The sequence below is a fragment of the Eucyclogobius newberryi genome, unplaced genomic scaffold, assembly GCF_026437365.1.
Source record: "Eucyclogobius newberryi isolate DKJ021-1_F unplaced genomic scaffold, fEucNew1.0.hap1 SCAF_17, whole genome shotgun sequence".
NCBI classification, from domain to species: Eukaryota; Metazoa; Chordata; class Actinopteri; order Gobiiformes; family Gobiidae; genus Eucyclogobius; species Eucyclogobius newberryi.
Genome location: NW_027315801.1, coordinates 8,757,215 through 8,778,848, shown reverse-complemented (window position 1 = coordinate 8,778,848; position 21,634 = coordinate 8,757,215). Strand labels below are relative to the sequence as shown.

At 45.5% G+C, this 21,634-nt stretch overlaps 1 protein-coding gene across 4 annotated transcripts in view; it reads right to left on the bottom strand.

The window, feature by feature from the left end:
* The window catches only part of iqsec1a (IQ motif and Sec7 domain ArfGEF 1a), a 143,924-nt gene that overhangs the window by 96,560 nt on the left and 25,730 nt on the right, over nt 1–21,634 (bottom strand). For 2 of the 4 annotated variants that reach the window (XM_072448936.1, XM_072448930.1), the window contains exon 1: nt 18,208–18,301. Coding sequence is in view for 3 of the 4 variants with exons in the window: in XM_072448930.1 (XP_072305031.1) it covers nt 18,208–18,254 (47 nt within the window). In the remaining variant the exon portion in view is untranslated. Of the gene's footprint in view, nt 1–18,207; nt 18,302–21,634 lie in introns of those variants that run through there. The other 2 variants (XM_072448940.1, XM_072448939.1) reach the window with 2 other exon arrangements.

Below are 21,634 nucleotides of genomic sequence, written 5' to 3'. Positions count from 1 at the left end.
TCCACTCATCATTGCTCAGACGCATCCCATCTCCGTTTCCACAGAGACGCTCTCTTCTCATCTAGTGTTTGTTAAGGTTTTCATCGAGCCGTGCCACCTCGGAGAATCTCGCCTCAAAACGTCCCGCTCGCATTTCTCCGCCTGTCAACCCCGAGTCAAACACCAGCAGCCTCCCATCTCTCTGAGGGATGAGCGCTTTATCCCGAATCCACAGACACATCTGGCCTGCTGCAATTGCAGTTTATCGCCATTATGGGCCTTTCAGTGTATAAATATGAGCGTAATGTAACACAAGGTTACATAACGGAAGCATAAATCTTAACAATGAGGGATAAGAGTCAAAGCAATTTTGCTTCTGTGAACAGTATTTATATGGTATATATTTTTAAAAGTTAGAAGTGGTGTGTTCAAGCCCACAGCCTGATATTCTTCCTGAAATGTTATTTTTAATTGATCACAATAACACATTTTGAAGTGTGGTATATTGGTGAAGAAAATATTAATGATTGAAACTACTTGTTACTGACACAATTTTTTTTTCTAAATGTGCAATATAATATAATATTTAGTAGTTAGTATCTACAGCCTACAGTTACTTATTCGACCATCGAGAACTCAGATTTGATCATACAAGAAATTTAAAAAAATAAAATTAAAAAAAAGAGATAAATTCTGAGCCCAAAAAAAACATTGTTCCGTCGATCTTTTATTGTACAATGAATCGATATTGTAATAAGTGTGACAGGTCCAACTGTTGAGCCACATTTGTTCAACTGGTGATTCTAAAATCCCCAATAAAGCTGAGAAATAACAGTTTGCTACTTTACTCACCAACAACCACAACATGTCTTTGTCTGTAATAACTGTCAATTGCATCACAGTCTACGGATCATAGTTCTACAATAATTACTGACCATTGATCGATTCACTGTTTCTCATTAGGAAACTATGGCGATGGATCTTTCCTTGAAAACATAATTTGATGAACTAGTGCATGGGACAATAAATAATATCATCACGAATCACAATAAAAAAGAAAGACAATTATCGTCGTGCAGGATTTTGTATAATCATAATAATCCACAACAAAGTAAATCATATTTATATCACTAGACTGTAAGAAAAATACTACTTATCCAAGGTTTTCTCAGTGTTGTTTTGATGCAATTATAAAATGGCAGTTAAAACCCTGAACATGGCACGTATTTGAGGACCTTTCCATCACATTTATATTCTATATTGTTGTTAATCGCTATTATTTTGGCCATGATAACACACAAAACCTTTCAAACTAAAATGATTCAAATGAAAAGACAGCTTGGGCCATTGTACACTTTGACTTGGATGAAGATGAATGAATACTGTTCGGAGGAGCATGTTAGCCTTAAATCTTTGTGGTTGAGACGTTGATTCTGCTGCATTTCCTCCCTGTGGATACTCGTACTGTACACGTGTTTCTAAATCCAAATAGGTCCACATTGTCCACATTGAACCTCATCACAGCTTCATGCAGTAGTGGGATATGCACCAGTCGCCCTAATGGAAATAAGCAGAAGGCAATGACTGAATTCTCTTTGTGAATTGAAAAGCTTGAATAAGTAACTGTCTCCCTTTTCCATTACTGAAAGCACTGCCTTGTTTTGTATCTGTCTGTGCAATAACAAATTATTCAGCAAACGCTATTTTTTTCCCACCGGGGACAGCAGTTCATTTATCGCCCCAATACTTTGTTTATGTCACGACGCCTGGGTAAAAAAAAAACTAGAATCTCGAGAAAGAGAAATGCACACAAGGACAAAAGCGACAGGTTCCTTGTGGTACTCGAGCATCCCTCACCATGGTAACCGGAGACAGGGGGGAAACGCGGTGGTGGTGGTGGTGGTGGAGCGGGACAGGGGTGAGAGACAGAGCTGAGGAGGTCCACTGTCACATCAGGTCCCGGCAGACAACTATCAGCCTACAGTTTAGACACAATGACACAGCGGCGGAAAAGGAAAGCTGACAACAGCCTGAAACGCATCAAACACAAGAGTCTATGTTTGCTCAGAAACAACTGGTGAATACGGGTGCATCGTGTTACAATACTTATGTTTTAAACTTGATTTTGATACTTTTTTGGGGGTAAAAGAATGTAATTTCCAACACCAAATAAGAATTATTATGTTATATTACCATGTGGTCTTAGATCTGATAAAGACCATTTTAAAGACGTTTTTTACTACCGGTTCCATTCAGTATCTAGTTCCAATACTACTTTCAATTAAATTTATTTTTGTAATGCCCAACATCACAACAGCAGTGACGAGCTGCTGATGGACTGAGGGAGACTTAGTAAATGTCCCAGCATGCCCTGTCCTTAGCCTCTCCTTAAACCTATCAGCATTGATTTGTTTCTTGTATATATTTGATATTGTGGCAGGAGATATAATCATATAGCAATGGTTGTTTGGGAGATATACCAAATTAGAATGTTGAGTAATCTCCAATTAAAGACTTCACGTTTCATTTTAAAAGGAAGTTTACAGTCCATTGACTCTGTGTGATACTCGAACCTCAACCAAGACATTGCAGGCATGAAGACGTTTCTGATGGATTCAAAAATGGCATTGAAATATTGTTGGAATAATAAAAGAAAATAAAAACTGAGATGTTCATTCATGGCAATATCACTCACCCCCATTCTACAGTAATCACAATAATAATTGACTTCTAATCTTCACAAGTGAAGCTGCAGGTAGTCAAAGTCTATCATCTCTAGGACTGGGTATAGTTTCCCCCCCCGATTTCGATACCAATATCTGAACGGTTCTTTTTCCGGTGCCTGTTTCTTTTGTTATTAATGGGCACAATTTAAGCCTTTAATCAGATGATAACTATGTTGAAATCCTATTTTAAAACCTACTTGTATGACGTCTGTTCAGTTATAACTGCAGAGACAGACTGGTGCTCATGTGGACTTACACGCACTTCCGTTTCACTTTTGTTTTCCACATTTGTCACTTTATATCAAAGGCAGCGCTACACCACACATGCTTTTACTAGTGTTGTGACAAATTTGGCAGAACCGTCACACTTATTTTGCAGCATCTTTACACAGACACACGCTGTACTCTCACACCACATTTACTTGGGGATTAGGCTTTTACCTGGCTGGAGGAGCAGGATGATTATGGCTAAGAAGCTCTAATCATCACTGATGTGGACATGAGCTTGTTGTCTACACCATGCATAATGGAGCCTGGTTGGATGACTCAACATGTTTTACTAACGATAATTAATATGCATTTGACTTGATTGATGCTTGTTGTGCATTTAATTTCATCAAGTACTACTTAACCTGTCACACTGAAATCCAACCACATGTTTTGTGTCATCTCCATTGTAGTGTTATTTCACTTATGCCACGGGAAAATAAGAATGCAGAGATATCTATACAGCATCTGTTATTGTCATACTGGACTACATCATTTTTAAAGGTGGAGGGTCCCCTACCTGCTTGTCTCCAAAGAGATTATTGCTTTACCTTGAATGTTCCACAGAGCAGAAAACGTATCTATCTTTCATTTATTCAATAAGGTCTATTTTTATTGCTCATTTGCCTTTCCACAAATCTGACCTGTAACTTGGCCTGATTGCCATAAAAGCACTCACTACCCTTTTGATTGCTTGCATTTACCAGCCTTTGTTTTCCACACTTAATATATAATGCTATAACACTGATTACAATTGAATAACTGGTTTATACATTCATTGATTAGTTCTACTTTGTTTTCTGACAGTCCTTGGAGAAACTATTTAAAAGGTTTTGAACCTTGCAACAATCAAAGCCCACACAGCTTCATTCTTTTCATTGTCCGGGCTGCAATAACAAAAGAGGTTCCATAATCCCATCCACTCAGTTTCCCCCAACTCTCAGGAGAGAATTATGGGCAAATAAAAAGGCCCTGCCAGAGCTGTGCAGAACGCCCATAGAGATGCTGTTACTAATCATTCTCTTCAGTGTGCTGCAAAGATGATCGCTTCAAGCAGCATCCACTTCTGATTCACTCTCCTGAACAATGCGAAATTTCAATTAGCCTATCCCGACTCCAAACAGACGTGTGCCATCCATCAGAGGGGCAGGTGTAAACAGGGACAAAATATGGCAGCACAAATGAGGCGCTCAATAGAAAAGACAAGAGAACTCTCGTTTGTAACCGTTCTCTGTCTGATGTGGGAGGAAGGGAGGGAGGAAGGGAGGAAGGGAGGGAGGGAGGGAGGAAGGGAGGGAGTGAGGGAGGGGATTTTCACTTGGGCTGGTGCTGGTTTATCAAGAATAGAGTAACTAAACACTGTATGTAGCAGTAATAGGGAAGTAACCATATTTGCATTAGTATTGGACCCTGTCAAAATAAATAATGCTATGTATGCACAATGATTTCCAAGGGATTTCCAAGATGTTCTATAACAGAATTTTTTTGTGATGGCGTGTAGACCCTGAGCTGTTCAAGGGTCATAGTTATGTGACCTTTTTCTGTTACAGAAGCCATTTTGATGACTTTTTACCGTTCAAAAGATGGAATTTTAGCTTATTTTAGCTTTGAATTGTTATTTCTAAGGTCTTTATTTTGCATTTAACTGAAACCCATAGATTGAGGGCATAAAAAAACCATCCTCTGTGAACCGATTAGTCGAATAAAAGATGCATGGCGTGGCACCAGTAAATGCTCTCAAAAGGTACACAAGAATCTCTATGATTTGAGCATGTATCTGTTCCAAAAAAGACTACAGAAGGTCACGCAATTACAAATATGTGTTGAAAAAAACAGTAGTAAACACTGTATTCATCTGAACTGAATCTCACTCAATACTTTCTCCCTTCTACGGTTGTGAATTAAAAATATTTTAAAATAATGAGTTGCATAAATCAACAAAACGACTAAAGTTCCACAGTCCTAATGGAATAGCCTCAGCATTCTCTCTGTACTACTCTGTGTAGTTAGGATTAGAAACCTGCAATTTATATGTCCATGGTATTATTGCGGCTTAATCATAATACCATGGTAATTGTTACACCCCTAGTACAAATATTACACATTATTTGTATTGTAATTGGCCTTTAAGCATGCTCGTGACCTGCTTGAGACGCCAGAGTAACCATCTACTGGCTACAGAGGGAATTACACAACTTCAAAATAAACACTGCTTGCTAATGTAGTTTTTTTCCGCCCTGCTGATGCAACCACGCAGTTGTACCGGTAATGATTGTGATTTAATGGTAGAAATGCTAAGAACGAGACTGCCGATTATTTATGGACTTAAAAACCGAGCCAAAGATTCTCTGAGCCATGTTACACCTCGGGGAAATTCAGAATGCATTGTTTTTGATGCTCGGAGGGAGGGGATTTTCTAACCAGGATTCATCAAACTTGTGTGAATGAAGCTAAATGCAACTCCAGGTATGTTTTTGATGAGGGAACAATGTTAGAACATGGTTAAAAGCTCAAAATAGTTAAAGGTTGAATGGACGATTTTTTTGGCACAAATCTAAGTCTTATTTCCTCGTGGCGTGGACTGCCGATTAGTCCTGCCACGTATCAATCATAAAACGCACCTACCGCTCACCTGCAGCCGCGTGCGGTTCGTCCCCACGTTTCCGCGTGCCTAAGCGCATGGATCTATCATAATATAGTTCCCTCAGTGTACGGGGCAAAATGAAGAAGGAGAAAGACAGTTTGAGCGATCCGTTGCGCTAATAAACAAACGCACGTCTGTGTTGTATCAGTCCGCACGGGGGAGTTTGCATGCGCAATTCCACCTGCGTTCTCAACTCGCCGAAAAATCGTCCATTGCGCCTTCAACTTAGCATACAGTAATATGTGTCCTTTAAGTTATAGTTTATTGTCCCTGTACGGAAATTTGTCCTGTGCATTTGACCCATCCTTCAATGTCGTTAGGGCAACCTGTGGACCCAGCTTCAGATGGAGGATTTTAGCTATTATGCATGTTTAGTGATGTTACGCTGTTCATAATACCAGTTGCGACAGGGGCAGAAGAAGTGCCATCAATAGCTAATCAAAAGCATTTCTTCAGAATTTTCACAGCAATAGAAAACATTTAAATCAAGTGCAGCTAAAGCTTCCATTCAACTACACATTTGGGTAGTTGAATGAAAGTAAACCAAGCGTGCACCCTCTGAATTCTGGGAGCGCAAGAAGCTTCTCATCACGGAGTCGCTGACAGAAGAACAATCCAATAAAAGCGGGTCAGGGGTGGCTGTCGAGTTTGTGTCGGGCCCATCTCCACCGGCTCCTAATCACATCTGAATCTAGCCGTCCACTCTGATTGCACAACAGAACACCAATTAAAAGCTGCTATGTTGTTATTCCTTTCTCATTAACCGGCACAAACACATACACACACCTACGACAGCAACAGGGCCAGCACTTCTCAACTTCTATCCAACCCAATGCAATCCTTATGGGAGGGAGAAGACCTTATTTATTTATAGCGCCTGTGCCAAGTTCACTGCTTCTTTTATTATTAATGATAATGAACTCTACCAAGGCGTGTAACACAAGGAAATCTTGAGGCCCGTGTCACAGATTGGGATATTAGTGATGGGAGAGATGTAAGTGAATGCGTAGCGGGGTTGTCAGCAGCTTGTGAGGATGAAGTTGGAGTGATTTGAAGCAGAAAAGGAAAAGCGTTTGAAAGACTGACAGTTAGAGGGTTTGAGACATAGGAGGATTTTTATACTCGCATTTATTATACACTTCTGAAACAGTCTGTCAGATCGTTAGCGTCAAATGGTGAGAAATAGTAAATTCTATTGTGATGTACTTTTCTTTAAGACATAGATTAAATATTTGTTTGTAGTAACAGCTTATCTGAATGTGACTGAAATTGAGTGAATGTGTAAATATTAAATGCATGTGTGTGCCAACCTTTAAAAGAATGTTGCCTCAACTAAAGTGTCTAAAAGAAACGATGTGTTGAATCAATTTGGTAAGTTTTTTGGTTTAGAAGATACTAAGGCTACGTTCACACTCAAACACACCACATCAAAATCAAGACTAAAATATAGCCGCAAGCGGCAATGATCGGCCCTCGCCACGCCGCCGCCACGCCGCAAGAGGAGGGGGCGCTAACGCGCCCCAATTGTCCTTTTATTACGCCTACTGCTGAATCTGTGACGCTGTCACATCTTCTCCCCTTTGTTTTACCATCAAAAAGCAATTTTATTTTGAATTCTTGGCAAAATGTGCGGCTTTGCCGCACAGACACCGTGACTCTTTGAATAAAAATGTGGATAACTTTTGATGGTCCACACCTGAAGATGAGTCTCACCAAATTTCACGTTGATAGGGCTGACGCCCTGGGAGGAGTTGGTGAAAGTATAAAGTGTAAACATGTTCTGGTGATTTCCCCATTGGAATAACATGGGAGGTTTCGGTCATCGCTACAGCAAAGCCCTAACAATTATGACATGGGTCTCATTGACTTTTTTGATGGGGATGCCAAAATTGAGTTTTGTGTCAAATTTCAGATAATTTCGCAAAACTAAACATTTAACCTCCATATAAAATCTGCAGGGGGCGCTGTGGCGCCAAATTAATTAATTTCACTTCAAGTAGGTTTAGGGCAAAGAGTTTAACAACTGATTGCAATTTGACGCAATTCGGACTTTATTTGCGCAAACGGCAGAAATGAAGCCTGCGTAAATTCAGCCTGGAAGACCTAACTCCTTCCTACATCAAGGCCACCATGGAAGGACCCTGCTCCCCAGCGCCATCATCGCACTCAAGCGGGCGCCCGCCTGTCCGTCTGTGAGAGTCAGATCCCTCCTTCACCATGGACTCTCCCAGGTTTCTGCGCTTATCCCAAAGAGGTTATGCAGTTTTTCCTGGCCAAAGAAGTAGGGTGAAAGGTCAGGGGGCGTCTGTACCATGGCCCTCGCACCTGCTCCTCATCCCCAATCAACACTCCCAGTGACTCCTCCCTGCTCCCAATCAGCACCAGGCGGTGGCATTTAAGCCCTCAGGCAGATGGCTCGGCCGCTCAAACCGTACTGCGACTGATATCATGTCAGATTTCAAATCAGATGACCCTCCGTGTTCCTCTCACGGGGGCCCCGGGTCCTCCCGCGGTCCTACGGCTTCGGAAGAGCGCATCCACCCGACCCGGTGGAAGAGCTGAGCGTCTCGCCGCGTTCTCTCATTACAAGACTCCTCACTTCTGCTCGAAACGTCCCATCCACCTGCCGCGCGCCCCGCAGCACGAACCAGGAAATCATCATCAGCCGCTCCGCGCACGCTGCTGGGCCTCTCCTCCGCATCGAGCGTCGGGACGTCTCCTTCACGTGGCTCCTCCCGCGCCACAGCTGTCTCCACCGGATCACGTGACACCGGGTCCAGCTCCAGAACACGCTCCTGTCCACGTCAGGCTCCAACACGCGGCAGCGCTCTGTCCTCGACTCCAGGGGCCTGTCTCAGGCCCGCCGCTGGCCATACGGGGCCCCCAGGCCGAACGCCCAGCGATCTCCCCAGTCGAAATTAAGTATTTTTAAATTGTCTTCATCTCGAGAATATTGCTTGAATCACAATCTTAAGCAAGATTTCAAGGTTCCCAACTACGGGTCTCCAACAATCTAACTTTTCGTCTTTTCATTCCTAACATCCTTGTTCCGCCCTCTCACCTCACGCACGCTGCTCCTGTGGAGCAGATCGAGGCAGCTCCATGCATTGTACATATCGTGCCATTCATTCCTTTAGGGCTTTTATTCAGCTCGCTCCAATCTCATTCATCAGAAGTGTATCTGCTCCTCAGCTTTCCCAAACACTCTGTGGGTTTATTAATAATAAATATATAATCAAACAATAAAATAAATGCGCTGCATGTCTCAGACTCATATTCACTAGAAATGGGTCATGTGCCCAGTCCGCAGGCACACCTCAATCCCCCGGTCCAAAAGACAACTGTTACGTCGCATCATGTAATATATATTCACGTTTAAAATATCCCACGTTACACCGTGGGCACATGACGGTGCGGCCAGCTATGTTCAAACTTCCCAATCTCAGGGCAGCTCCCTTTCTGGAGCACCTTTCTATAGCCGAAAGTACGGGAATTCTAGTCATGCTACACTCACCGTCGCAAAGCGATCAGCGCAAGCGCCGCACAAAAAGGCCCGCGATTCAATTCAAACTGCCTGTCAAGCCGGCTTACTCGCGCATGCGCGTATCAGGAGTTACAGCACCGGTCCAGTCGGTCCAGCCCCACAGACTGTTCCTTTACTGTCCCTCTGCCCGGAATCTGCTCGCTCCGGGCCCCTCTGGTCGTTTTAATGGGCCAAATCTGTTCCTCCAAGGCCATCTTACTTCAGTGTTCATTCCACACTGCGCGACCCGGCTAGCTCGCCCCCTCCCCTCTCGACTCATCTGTTTGGCGACGCGTCGGCCCACCTCACTTCCGGTCCCGCCTCCTCCACAAGTGGAAAGTTTTTTAAATTTTCCATGACAAATCATTCCGTCTCCAACTCCCGGCGCTTTTACACGGTCGCTCCGCCTCCTCTGGTTTGGGGGGTATTAAAACTCTATTATAATCTAAGGCCTACCGCACGTTCTGCCGTCTACCGGCACTCTCAGCCCATGTTCTGCCGTCTACCGGCACTCTCAGCCCATGTTCTGCCGTCTACCGGCGCTTCCAGGCCTACGCTCCACCGCCTGCCGGCGCTTCCAGGTCTACGCCCTGCCGCCCGCCGGCGCTTCCAGCTCTGCCGCCTGCCGGCGCTTTCAGGTCTACACTCTGCCGCCTGCCGCCTGCCGGCGCTTCCAGGTCTACGCTCTGCCGCCTGCCGGCGCTTTCAGGTCTACGCTCTGCCGCCTGCCGGCACTTTCAGGTCTACGCTCTGCCGCCTGCCGGCACTTTCAGGTCTACGCTCTGCCGCCTGCCGGCGCTTTCAGGTCTATGCTCTGCCGCCTGCCGGCGCTTTCAGGTCAACGCCCTGCCGCCTGCCGGCGCTCTCCTGTCCACTCTCTGCCGCCTGCAGGCGCTCTCCTGTCCACGCTCTGCCGCCTGCTGGCGCTCTCCTGTCCACGCTCTCCCGTCCACGCTCTGCCGCCTGCTGGCGCTCTCCCGTCCACGCTCTGCCGCCTGCCGGCGCTCTCAGGCCACGCTCTGCCGCCTGCCGGCGCTCTCAGCCCACGCTCTGCCGCCTGCCGGCGCTCTCAGTCCACGCTCTGCCGCCTGCCGGCGCTCTCAGTCCACGCTCTGCCGCCTGCCGGCGCTCTCAGTCCACGCTCTGCCGCCTGCCGGCGCTTTCAGTCCACGCTCTGCCGCCTGCCGGCGCTCTCAGTCCACGCTTTGCCGTCTGCCGGCGCTCTCAGTCCACGCTCTGCCGTCTACCGGCGCTCAGTCCACGCTCTGCCGTCTACCGGCGCGCTCAGTTCACCTTCTGCCGTCTACCGGCGCGCTCAGTTCACCTTCTGCCGTCTACCGGCGCTCGCAGTTCACCTTCTGCCGTCTACCGGCGCTCGCAGTTCACCTTCTGTCGTCTACCGGCGCTTGCAGTTCACCTTCTACCGGCGCTCGCAGTTCACCTTCTGCCGTCTACCGGAGCTCGCAGTTCACGTTCTGCCGTCTACCGGCGCTGTCAGTCCACGTTCTCCCGTCTACCCCGGCGCACTGCGTGCACGTTCGCCGTCTGCCCCGGCACACTGCCCGCGCGCTTCGCCGCCTGCCCCGGCGCACTGCCCGCGCGCTCCGCCGCCTGCCCGGCGCACTGCGTGCACGCTCCGCCGTCTGCCCGGCGCACTGCGTGAACGCTCCGCCGTCTGCCCCGGCGCACTGCGTGCACGCTCCGCCGTCTGCCCCGGCGCACTGCGTGAACGCTCCGCCGTCTGCCCCGGCGCACTGCGTGCACGCTCCGCCGTCTGCCCCGGCGCACTGCGTGCGGGCTTCGCCGTTTGCTCCGGCGCACTGCGTGCGGGCTTCGCCGTCTGCTCCGGCGCACTGCGTGCACGCATCGCCGTCTGTCCGGCGCCCTGCGCGCGCGCAACTGTGTGCACGCTCCGCCGTCTGCTCGGCGCACTGCGCGCAACTGCGTGCATGCTCCGCCATCTGCCCGGCGCTCTGCGTGCGCGCAACTGTGTGCACGCTCCGCCGTCTGCCCCGGCGTGCATGCTCTGCCGTTCTGCCAGCGCTTTCAGTTCTATATTCTGCCGTTCTTTCCAGGTCTACGCTCTGTCGTCCACCGGCGCTTCTAGGTTTCCGTTCTGCCGGCGCTTCCAGGTTTCCGTTCTGCCGTTCTTTCCAGGTCTACGCTCTGTCGTCCGCCGGCGCTTCTAGGTTTCCGTTCTGCCGGCGCTTCCAGGTTTCCGTTCTGCCGGCGCTTCTAGGTTTCCGTTCTGCCGGCGCTTCCAGGTTTCCGTTCTGCCGTTCCGCCGGCGCTTTCAGGTCTACGTTCTGACGGCGCTCTCCCGTCCACGCTCCGCCGTCTGCCGGCGCTCTCCAGTCCACGCTCCGCCGTCTGCCGGCGCTCTCCAGTCCACTCTCCGCCGTCTGCCGGCACCTCCACTCTCTGTCATCTGCCGCCTCCTTCGTTTTTGGGGGGAATCAGAATTCTATTATAATTTAACTTTCAAGGTAAAGCCCCTGCATCATCACAGCACGCACACGTGGCTCAGGGCATCGGGTAAATTCCCAATCGGGTCAAACCACGGCGCACTTCATTCCCCGCCGTTCCTAACTCCAGAGGCAGCCCCCTGGTTTCGGAAATACCCGAAGGTAACATCGATCCTATGCAATCCGCCCCCTCGTCTCACCGGGCACCGGTTTAGAATAGGAGCCGCCACATCCGCGGCCACTCAGGGCATATCCTCCACAGCCCTCTAACAACTCGGGCGACAGTCCCTTTCGCCCATACCCGTACGTTCGTCCCTACCTGCCTCCAATTTTGGTGGCTCAACGCTCCTCGCATCTCGAGTAAGTCTCGTCTCGCAACAAATACTGGTGGTGGTTCATATTTCCTCATTACCTGTTCCTTAGTCGCATCCTCTAGCTCTCCACGTGTCCACGTCATTTCTTATCTACTCCAGGCGCTTCATATTCCCGTCCTCGGTCCTTCACCACATCTCCGTGAATAGAGGCCTCCATTTCAGACGCTTATAGTTTTCAGGGCTTTGCCCCCTACTCTCCCCGTCGCTACGCATCCGCCCCTCTCGGGCCACCACGTGATCAATGGCAGCCTCGTGGCCTGACCAGTCTACTCTATTCTAAGTATCTGCTGTCCTGTTCTTTCTGAGTATCCGTAATAACCTTGGCACACAGCTGCTCAGACCCCGGGTTTTTGGGGGGAGACATCTAATACAAATAGATCATGGAGTGCCCATGATTGCAACGTCTTCCGCCGGGGTCTGAGCGCCAAATAATTCGCAAATAAAGCTTGCTAAACAGTCCATTCTCGTGGTCTCTTTGTCTCTCCAGGGTGAAATGAAGCCTGCGTAAATTCAGCCTGGAAGACCTAACTCCTTCCTACATCAAGGCCACCATGGAAGGACCCTGCTCCCCAGCGCCATCATCGCACTCAAGCGGGCGCCCGCCTGTCCGTCTGTGAGAGTCCGTCTGCGTAAATTCAGCCTGGAAGACCTAACTCCTTCCTACATCAAGGCCACCATGGAGCTCCCCAGCGCCATCATCGCACTCAAGCGGGCGCCCGCCTGTCCGTCTGTGAGAGTCAGATCCCTCCTTCACCATGGACTCTCCCAGGTTTCTGCGCTTATCCCAAAGAGGTTATGCAGTTTTTCCTGGCCAAAGAAGTAGGGTGAAAGGTCAGGGGGCGTCTGTACCATGGCCCTCGCACCTGCTCCTCATCCCCAATCAACGCTCCCAGTGACTCCTCCCTGCTCCCAATCAGCACCAGGCGGTGGCATTTAAGCCCTCAGGCAGATGGCTCGGCCGCTCAAACCGTACTGCGACCCACCACCTCCCCAGCTCCTCTACATTCCCCTCATCCTCTACCTCCTCTCCACATCTACCACCACCAGTCTCCAGGCTCCGGGGGGAGACATCTAATACAAATAGATCATGGAGTGCCCATGATTGCAACGTCTTCCGCCGGGGTCTGAGCGCCAAATAACTCGCAAATAAAGCTTGCTAAACAGTCCATTCTCGTGGTCTCTTTGTCTCTCCAGGGTGAAATGTTAAATTTGGGAGATTTCTGAAATTCTAGCGAAAGTTTGCGGCTTCGCCGCTCAGAGACCGTGACAGGTATCAATGTAATTTGAAAAACTTTTGATGTCCCACTCCTCAGTACCATTTTCACCAAATTTCAGCTTTTTAGAGCCAACGCCCTGGGAGAAGTTCGTAAAAGTACGACGTTTGGAAAAACTCCCGAGTCATGCTTAGCCATTTTTGAACCAATATGGCCGACATTTGGTTGGGTGGATGGCGTTGCCGTAATAATATTTTTTACTTCTCTTGTCACCATCTACCTCTGCGCCAAATTTCATGATTCTACGATCAGATTTTTTTTGGGTCATTTCCTATCTCAATGCATTTTTGGTACATTTGGGGGCGCTGACGCGCCAATTTTTTTTATTTTAGAAAAGGGAAATAGCCAGAATGTAGAGAGGCACGATTTTTAGAGGTGTGCAAATTTTTGTGACTTTTCGTCAATGTTCACTGGGTGAAAAATAGGGGGGTTGGTCCCGAAAAGAAAGAGAAAGAAGGAAGAAAGAATAATATTCCGATGCGAAAACAATGTTTCGCTTTCCTACCTCATGGTGTGGGTCCCTGGTCACTGACGGGTACTTTCGTTAATTTTGAGTGGGCTCCGCCCACTTTGTGTTTTGGGCCCTCTATACAGTAATAATGTTCAATTTTTGCATTACATGCTTATATGCACGGAACATGCAAGAGATGGGGAACGTATTCGTGAGCTACTTAGGGAAAATGAGTGCTTTATATGGGGATGACGAGCGCTTCGCGGCCGTCATCCCGATGTAAAGTGCTCGTTTAGTGCGCACTTTTGCACGGGCTTCGCCCGTTTACAACGGTAATGTTCCATTTTCCTACTACTAATTAGTATGCACGGGGCGTGCGTGAGTGAAGGAGTGCGTTAGTGAGTGTTTGGAAGTGGGCGAGCGCTTCGCGCTCGATTTCGTGCGCACTTTCGCAGCCGTGCTTCGCACGGCCTTACGAGATTAATAGGCCTCTCGCCAGCTTGTGGCGCTCGGGCCTAACTAGAACTAAACCCAGAAGGAAATGACTATGTAAATAGTGTGCAGATGTGTGTGAAAGTATTTTGGAGTGAGGTGTGTGTGTGTGTGTGTGTGTGTGTGTGTGTGTGTGTGTGTGTGTGTGTGTGTGTGTGTGTGTGTGTGTGTGTGTGTGTGTGTGCGTGTCAATGTGTATTTTCACTGATAAATAAACTAAACCTGGAATAAACCAGTCTCATCAAGACTAAATTGAATAAACCAAGTTTTAAGTAGATTCTAATAAGATGTTGTGCTGAATACCAAAAGATTGATTTACTACTTATTGATATGCAGACATGCCAACCACTCTGCCAATCTGCCTGTGAAAGGTTAATTAGTAAATTTTGATAAACTATATTGAATAAATGTGAGGAATTGGTGTCTTTAAACATTGCTAATAGATGCAAGACAAGGGTTCACCTTGCAAATACGTCCAATATTACTGACATTGCAGCAGCATACTGCCTGAGCAAGAACACTAAATGTTGTTACAAAGGATTTTCCATTTGTTTCCACTTTTATAAGTTCATCCACAGCCATAAATGTTGTTTTAATTAGCTTTCCCCAGAACAATGTGACATTTTTTAAAATATTGGCTTGGAAATATTCACAGGGAAGTTTTGGCTTGCCCATCACAGACTGTGATTAGAAAAAACATCCATGCTAATCAGCTGCTCTTGTCTGAAGTCCAACCCTTCTGCTGATGTGCAGAATCAGTGTCATTAGTGCTGCAGCTCAAAGCTAAACAATTCAGTCATGGCTTGTGCTTTCAAGGAACTCCACGCAGCCCTGAAAGGGTGTGCAGGTGAGGACAGAAACTTGGCCTGTTCGCAGGCATAATTAAAACGAGAGCGTGTTGGATTAATGAGCGGCGAGGCACTGGGGACCATGGCCAAACGCCCAGCCTCAAGAAGCACGCGGAAGAGCCCATGCCATTTGGGAGCGCTCCAAGCGCATCAACGTGTCAGTTTGGAGAGAGGGGTTTTGTGCATGTGCGTGTGTGTTTTAACATCTCCTCTGCAAGCGCAGTAGCAGCAGTAGTAGTAGTAGTACTAGTAGCGGTAGTAGCAGCAGTATAGTAGTAGTACTAGTAGCGGTAGTAGCAGAAGTAGTAGTAGTAGCTGCTGCAGCAGCAGCAGCAGAAGCAGCAGCAGCAGAAGCAGCAGCAGCAGCAGAAGCAGCAGCAGCAGCAGAAGCAGCAGCAGAAGCAGCAGCAGAAGCAGCAGCAGAAGAAGCAGCAGCAGAAGCAGTAGCAGTAGTAACAGTAGTAGTGGATGCATTTGTCCACAAAAATAATTCAGATTACTCACGACAGATTGCACATGCAATTAATTGTTCAGCCCTCGTAATAGTAATAGTAATAGTAGTAGTAGTAGTAATAGGGCTAGTAGTTGGTCATTAATAGCAGTAAAACAAATGATCCATAAGTTTCAGAATGGTGAGAAATTAGGACAAATGCCCTAGCGAATCGCGATTAATAATTTAAAGCAACACATCATATTTTTTTAATGTGAAAAAGTCCTCAAAAAGTTGAAATTAGCAGGAAGCTGAAAACCACGAAAAGGAGAATTTGTTGCAGCCTTATCTTATAGTAGGAGAAGTAGTAGTGGCAATAACAGTAACAGTGGTCAAATTGGCAGTTGCAGCAGTAGGCAAACTCAAAGTGCTTCACACAACAGGGAAAAATGCATTCAAATCACACCGACATGACAGAAATCACAAAACAGTTTAAGACATAAAAAAAATCTACTGCGTGTTGTAGTAGAATTTTGAGTCAAGATTGTGCCATAAAAAAGTGAGATTGTTCACACACAAATGATCTGGAGTTTTTTCCCATGTGTTTATGTTTGGCTCGGACAAAAAAGGGTGAAGTGCTGGTGAATTACACCTCTTGAGAAGTCGTTTCAAAAAAGCAGTTCTAACATGTCAACAGAAATACAAAACAATCCCTGTCGTTGTTGTAGTAGAAGTAGTAGTTGTAGTAGCAGCAGTTGTAGAAGAGCGAGATGCAAAACCACATGTACTACACACTGCAGGGTCAAGCTGAAGAGTAAACCATCACTCCACTTTTAAATCTTTCTTTTTTTCCTACAGCAACTATCCACAACATTTGCTTTCATCCTTGTACCTAAAAGAAAATCCATCCAACATTTCACACAGTTACTGCCTGACAGTTCTGTTTTAGGTCAGGCTGCTTGAATCCCCAAATATATTTCATCACCTAAAGTTGGCAGCACAAAGGCCCAGACTGACACACATCTTCTGCTGCCTGTGTCGAGCTCGTCGTCGCAAAGGGACATTTAGAGCAGAAGGAACGAGGCCTGAGGAGACGGGAGCACCCAGAGAAAAATGACGTGGCCGGGAAATGCTTCACCAAAACACGAGAAGAGCTCCCTGACTGCTCGTCTAGACACTCACGAGACTCACGCGCAGAGGCCTGGAGTTATGAGAGGTAAAGGTGGCACAATATTACAAAACTTTGTCCAATTTTACACGATTTAAGTGGAGATATTTGTGTATTCTAAAGACAAATGCACAACGTTACTACAGAAAATTTCAGAGTGACGTAAACCCTTTTCTAAAAATACTGTATGTAGTAATTTTCAAAAGATGAGCCACAACAAATACAAAGCAGAAGTAGATAGTTAGTATCTTTAATGAGTCGTAGAAGTTATGTATTTGACCTTTTATAGCTCAAATCTTATTGTACAATAAAAATTTAGTGCAAAGAAAGGCGAACGCTTGATGAATATTGTTCCATCTCTCATTTATTGACCCATAATCTACATAATTAAGGTGACAGTCCAACACAATCAGCTTAAATTATTCTAATATAAAACTACTTAAGCGACAAACAGTCCAAATAAAGCATACTGTAATACTGTAAGTAAATTGTTCGTTGTGAGATTACCAAGAGAAAGCAAATCAACAACATAAACCTGACAGTATTATTACGGTACATTTGTACAAACAATTTAAAAACGATAATTTGTATATCCTGTAGGATTCTGTAAAAACATCTTGTCACGATACTAAAATTTCAAACTAGACTAAACTCTTGATACCAATTTCGATATCACAATGATAATTAAGAATGCTCTTTTTCAGTTAAACATTTTTCCCATTTTGACATTCTCAACACAAAATAATGGTCCTTTATTTTAAAAAAACATTGCGGTGATTAAGCTCAAAATGACTAAAACTGTTAATGACTTTTCAATATCGATACTTATTCAAATGAGTACGGTATCTAGCTTCGATACTAGTTTTAGTATAGATTAGTATTTGATTTTTGATCCTTTTGACAACCCTACTTGGAATAAACCCGGAACTAAACCTGTAATTGACCAAACAGGATTAAAGCAGGACCAAACGTCTAAATCAGGATTAAACTGAGCTCTACCAGGACTATTGTAAACATGCTGAATAATTACTAATATAAAGTCTTAACAAAAACTAAACCATGCCTAAAACAAAAAACTAAACAGACAAACCAGTGTGTCAAACCAGGATAAAGCCGCACCAGGTTTCAATGACCATTTAGCGGTTTCTTTAAAGGGCCAGACATTTTTAACAGTAAATCGTATCAGAAAAAGCGTCTTGCCGTATGGATGCTGTGATTGCTTATATCACAACAATAAATTCTCAAGCTCAAAATACAGGCCTGGTTTAGTTCACCGGTGAGCACCACATTAACTCTGGGCCGTATTTCTCCGCTACGTTTGACTGCAATGATAGATTCACACAGCAGTGTTAAATCAGGCCCCACAAATCACCTCTCAACCAACACAGATGTAGCCTACGACCTTGCATTGCACTCCACATAAACCCTTATCACTTCCCACGCGCCGCAACTCTGACAAACAAAAATTACATTCTCCACACCACAAAGTATAATGTATGTCATATAATAGCCAGGAAAAATATGTAAAATTTTATGTCAATACAAGAAAGTAATTGGAATACATACCTGACTATTCGGGGTGTATCCTCGTCGGACCTGGAAGACAGAAACATGGCGGTTCAGTGCTTTTTATTGTGCGCGCATGAGAATGAGGATGCAGCTGAAGACATGCACACTGGCAGACTGTAAAATGCTTGAATGCTACTATCACTTGATTCAGCAAGTCTATTAAAGGAGAGGTCCAGTGTATGCTATCAGGCAGATTGCTCTTTGACTCAACGTGACAATGTACATAAAATAATGCATTTATCATCAGCTGCAGGTATTAAAAGGATGGATGGATGGATGCAGGAAGGACTTTACTGAGGCTGATTCAAAGCAGTGCATTAAGCTGTCGCAGTGTTCTCGCTGAGGGGTTTTGGCATGGCGGCCCGCCATGCTGCGGCGGGCCCCCGCCATGCCCAAAATATGTCGCCATGCTCCGGCGGGCCCCCGCCATGCTGTAAAGATACCGCCAGGTATTAAGATAACCGTGCACGCGCTGCCTGCAAAAAGCACCACAGCACCGTCCGTGCGAGCGCCGTTGTACTTTTCGCTCGCGGCGCTCGATGTGGAAAGCCAATATGATCACACTCCGCCACAATAGGAGCGGCTTATGGCGTAAATTAAGAGAACGCTGAGCGCCGTCTGGCGTAAATTACAGCACACGTTTATGGCGCACGGCGTTAAAAGCGCCACTTTATTTGTAAAAGCGTCGGAAAATCCGCTGCAATACGCCGCTCCTAAGTGGCGGAGTGTGATCATATTGGCTTTCCATATCGATTGGAAAGACAATATAGCAAAAAAAAATTTGAGCGCCGCCTAGGGCCCGCCATCCTCCAACCTCAGCCCAGCAAGCACTGTGTCCGGATGTGGGCCTTATACAAGTAAAGGAAAATGTTGGATGCATTTTTGTAAAAAAGTGCACAGCTGGGGCACCTGAATCTGTAACTCGTACCTAACTCTCACAAACTCGTTGGAACATTGTTAATATTTACACATGAATTCCTTTTTGACCATGTGCACAGCTTTCAAACGACAAGGTGAACCACCCAGGTGCAGCCAATTAGAACTCTGCTTTCAGCTCTTATTTCTGGCTTGACGAGACACAGAATACTTTATTTTTAGATGCAGACAGTGCGAACCAGTCTCACTTCTGCTTGTATAACTCACATCCTCTCTGGCCAAAAACACAAAATGTTTTTTGTTCATTTAGTACCAAAAAAAACATCTGTTATTCCAGCTGGTGCTGCTGGTTGTTTGTATGTAACTAGGATTTTTGCAACATGACTTGGTGGCGTCACCTGCAAGTCTTTATGGAGATAGACAAGTTTAATGCCATGCTGTCTGTGGAAGTTTCTATGCAAAGCAAAGTTTCATTTTTTAATCACTCACAGACTCAAGAGCATTTAAAGCCAGGTTAGTAGTCAATAATCATTATAAATTCAATATAAATACATTTGTATTACTGTGGTGTGTACATTTAAAAACAAAATGCCAATGTGTCAAATATAAGTCAAATATAAAGTTTTGAAACGTCACAGAACATTATTTAGGCTTTTGGGTGCCAAAGAGAGGCCAAAAAATATCCCACGACAACCACATGCTGAATGCTGAATGGCCAGTTGGATCCATTCACACATCAGTCAGTGCACATCAACCTCTTTCAAAATATTTTTCAGTTTGTTTACTTCTTTTTAGCAGCACACATTTGTACTACAGCTAACAGGGGACAGGAGTTCACACACACAAAGTGTCCAATTGAAAAATACCAAAAGCTAGAGTGTCCTCAAACTGTGGGAGGCGCACCGCGAGCGCCTTCAGGTGGTACGTGGATGCCTCTGCAGTCAATCTAATCAAATGAATAATAATCATTCTGCCCTTCTCGGAGTTAGTCACTGATTAACAAAGCAAATACAGTAGGTACGAGCCCCCTCCCTACTGGATAACTGCCTCATGTGATCTTTCAGCGGCAGTGAGTGGCAACCATGCGGAAAGACAAATCCCGTGGTCATGGAAAAGATGTTAGTATGTTTGAGAAGGTTTAAATCATTGGCATCAAGCAGAGAAAACATGTAAGGGGAAGCAGAAACAAATGTACTACAGATCTGACCCCCAGTGAGAGTGTTTGAGCTGGAGAAGGCTTTGTGCAGTGGTCACTCCCTCACATCATCAAGACAAGATCAACTGTGAAAAATAATACAACACTAGATGGAAACACATCTTTTAATATGCAGTGTAGAATAGCCCCTTTTTAGACCTGGTGGTACTCAGAAAGCCAAATATTTTCATAGGCGGTACTTGCTGCAGTGTGTTGATCTTATATTAGTCTAGTTTAGTCGATTATTAGTCGGTTGTTTGGTAATAATATTAAACTAATACTTTTTTATTGTTTGACATAGTTATTTTATTTTTTAGAGTCATGAATTCCCTCATTGGTGATACTTGGCGGTGAGCTCTGTTTTCCCTTGGCACACATACTTTATTGATGGAAAAGGTTAAGGGTAAAATGTAAATGTACTTCTGGAAGCCATACGGGTCGGTACAATTGAGGTTCATTATGTATAATCATGTTTTATAATGGCACAATAGTAAAACCTTAGACTTACTAGAGTGTAACCTTTATTATTTTGCCTGTAGCTGACACTGGAACCATGATTGACCTCAAAAAGTGTCAAAGATTTAGTTGCATTGCAGACACACCGAGCCCTCAGGACCAAAACGCATGTGCTGCCGTGTCATTATGCCAACTATATGGATGAAGAGGCGTTTCAAATAACGAATGGATGTTTAAAGTTCAAAGTTAAAGCTGTTTGGTTAGCTGCAAAAATAAAAATGGTCCATTCTGTGTATGCCAGTACTGTGGGGCAGTAAAGAGGCCGAACGACGCAGATTTATGAGCCCCCCTGTCGCCTCTTTTCACTTCCCACCAAGAGAAAACAATGAAGTATTCATGGAAGGACAGGCCTATGAGTGACTGTACCATTAGCCGCTGCAGCTCGCAAAGGTAATTGTAACGCTGCGAAAGATTCAGCGGAGTTTGCTTGAGGGAAATCTGAACCGCGCTTAGTGCTCCTTAATTAGTTGTTCTTTCTGTTGGTGCATGGGCCCGTAGCTACCCAAGAGAGCCCTGTACAATCTGCTCATGTTTGTTACATCACCATTTGTTTACTCAGAATATACAGTTCTGTGAAATGTCCATTAAGAAGATATGGAACAAAGAGAACAAAGAGCAAGTATCAGATGATCAGATGGAGCGAGGCACATCGGCGCTTGCTTTGAGTTTAGTTTTATGGACCAAAACTAAACTCAGACCACCATATTGAATACAGTTGTTTCTAAAATTAATATAAAGTTGGAATAAAGTTGAAAAACATAAAAACAGAACGGTTCTGCCTGGTGGTTGAGTGGTTAAGGCGGCAGCACACGTGCCAGGCTCCACGTGCAGCCGGCC